Source organism: Gossypium raimondii, chromosome 8 (assembly GCF_025698545.1).
Source record: "Gossypium raimondii isolate GPD5lz chromosome 8, ASM2569854v1, whole genome shotgun sequence".
Classification (NCBI taxonomy): Eukaryota; Viridiplantae; Streptophyta; class Magnoliopsida; order Malvales; family Malvaceae; genus Gossypium; species Gossypium raimondii.
This window is the reverse complement of record NC_068572.1, coordinates 38,532,885-38,535,287: the sequence shown is the minus strand read 5'-3', so window position 1 is coordinate 38,535,287 and position 2,403 is coordinate 38,532,885. Positions and strand designations below refer to the sequence as shown.

At 31.9% G+C, this 2,403-nt stretch overlaps 1 protein-coding gene across 1 annotated transcript; it reads left to right on the top strand.

The window, feature by feature from the left end:
* The first annotated feature begins 556 nt into the window (after nucleotides 1-556).
* LOC105793629 (uncharacterized) lies at nucleotides 557-1,204 on the top strand. Its single transcript, XM_012622492.2, has one exon. The coding sequence runs from the start codon at nucleotides 557-559 to the stop codon at nucleotides 1,202-1,204; it is 648 nt and encodes a 215-aa protein (XP_012477946.1).
* The last annotated feature ends 1,199 nt before the right edge of the window (nucleotides 1,205-2,403 follow it).

Here is a 2,403-nt window from a genome sequence, read left to right as displayed (position 1 = left end):
GCTTACTTTGAATTGGTTTAGCAGCCAATATTTATAAACTTTTTTACTATCCGAAAATATTCAACTAAATCAGTTTGTGTACAAGGGAAATGGTAATACGAATCAAGGATGTTGCCATTTCTTTTCCTTGCAGATAGACATGAAATTCAGGGTAATGTGAGTAATGAGAATATGGCATATTTTATTGTCCCATTCCCATACCATTCAGATGGTAGATACAAATAATTATGTAATCATGATAACGTACTGAACAAAACAAATAAAAGAATCGATAAAATTTCACAAGTCTTTCTCCAAAAGGAAAAAAAAAATCACAGAAGCTACTTAATTTGAACGATTTTATGTCCATAGTTTGAACAAAACAAATGAAAGAAGAAAAAAACCTCAAACAAAGGTAGAATTTCTTAAACAGAGACTGAGTACAGTCAAGACGTGGGAAGCTTGGAACCGCGTTTTACATATGCATTTAGACAAAATACAGGATATAATTAAAATCCCATTTGCTACCATTATATATAACACCTGATGTAGCAACCAAAGTTTCCAAAACTTGTCCATGGCCGAGCAGCAGCAAGTCAAGCCCTTAGTCCCGGCAGCCTTCAGAGACGAGGAAGAAGCCTTGTCTACGCAATTGAATCTGAGAAAGAGAAGATATGTGCAGTGCTGCGGTTGCATCTCCGCGCTTTCCTTAATCCTAGCGGTTGTAGTTCTCGTGCTGTTTTTCACTCTTTTTCGCATACACGATCCCAAGATCAAGATCAACTCTGTAACCATCCAGCGCCTGGAGCTTATAAACGGAAGTCTCAGGAATGATGTGAATGTTACACTTTTAGCCGATGTTTCAGTGACGAACCCCAATGTGGCAACCTTCAAATTCAGTAACAGCACAACGCTGATTTACTATGGTGGGAGGGTGATCGGTGAGGCCATCCATCTCCAAGGGCAGGCCAAGGCACGGCGTACACTGCTGAGGAATGTGACGGTGGAATTAGATCCTGAGAAAATTGAGGCCGTTCCAAGCTTTAGGAGCGATCTTAATTCAGGGGCGTTCAGCATAAGCAGTTACAGTACAATTTCGGGTCGAGTTAAAATACTTAAAATTGTAAAGAAACGCGTTGTGGTTAGATTAAATTGTACCACGACTTATAGAATCTCGGGAAGACAGTTCGTCGGAGAAAGTTGCAGGCCTGAACTAGATTTCTAGACTCATTTTCTTTTACAATCATTTGTGGCCTTCCATTGGATCCCTGTATGATGGTTTTCCCATCAAAATCCTTCGAAAAGATTAGCTTCTAATTTCTCAATAATGCATGATACAAATTTGTGGGTGGAAAATATCTTACAATTTTAGGAAAAAAAGTGCATCCAAGTTTGGATGTAATTTATTGGGTAACAATTCCGGGTTTTTTTCTTTTTGTACATAGGAGTGGTTAATTTTAATGAATAACAGTTCTAAACCTAATTACACCAATCATGTTCTCTTAGATAATCCTTGATAAAGTTTTTAAAAGGTGAACCAACTTAATCACTATCGAATAAATCTTCGTCTCAACTATAATTAATTAATACCATCGAATTAAATAGATTTAAATCCCCTCAATTTGAAATATAAATATTTTCAAAACCTTAATTTTAAGGATACTCATGAATTTGAAAAATGTAAATTTGGAATTATGGATGAGATGAAGTACAAGTGGTATCATCTTCAGCACCATAAGCGAAAGAAATTTCTTTTTCCACGTTAGATCCTTCTTTTATTCTGACTGTTCATCTGTCTATTGAAGCTTCCTAGACTATCATTGGTCAAATGTTTAATATTCTATTATTGTTTAAGCACCACTTCTTTTATTTTTCAAATTTTAAGCACGAGCTCAAATGCTATACATTGAAATTTCTTTGACATAAACTATTCTCCTAACATCTCAACTTCTTCAATTACAGATTTATCTTCATATTTATAATTTATAATGTTTTAAAGGAAAAAAAATACCGCTTTTTAAAATATTTAACCATTCAAATTGTTTTTAATATTATTTAAGGAAATAGACCAAAAAGACGTGTCAAAAGTACATCCTATAAAAGTGCTTTTGAAAAACAGTTTATACTAAATGCGCTTGTTGTTTCAAGCTGTCTTTTATTTAATTAATGTTTTAATTAATAACTATTTTCAAATTTTAATTAACAAACATGTTTTAAATTTTTTATTTTATTTTTAATTTATATTTTAATTAATAGCTTCTTTATTTATTTAGACAATATAATAAATATGTAATTATATAATAAAAATAAAATTTATATATACTATTATGTTAAATATTTTTATTTTTACAATATCTACTATTTTGATATATTTTTCTTTATATAATTTTCATATGTCAAATATTTATTTTTTCACGTATATTT

Bases quoted from the DNA above. Each gene is read 5' to 3' on its own strand.
- LOC105793629 (XM_012622492.2), top strand. From the start codon at position 557: ATGGCCGAGCAGCAGCAAGTCAAGCCCTTAGTCCCGGCAGCCTTCAGA.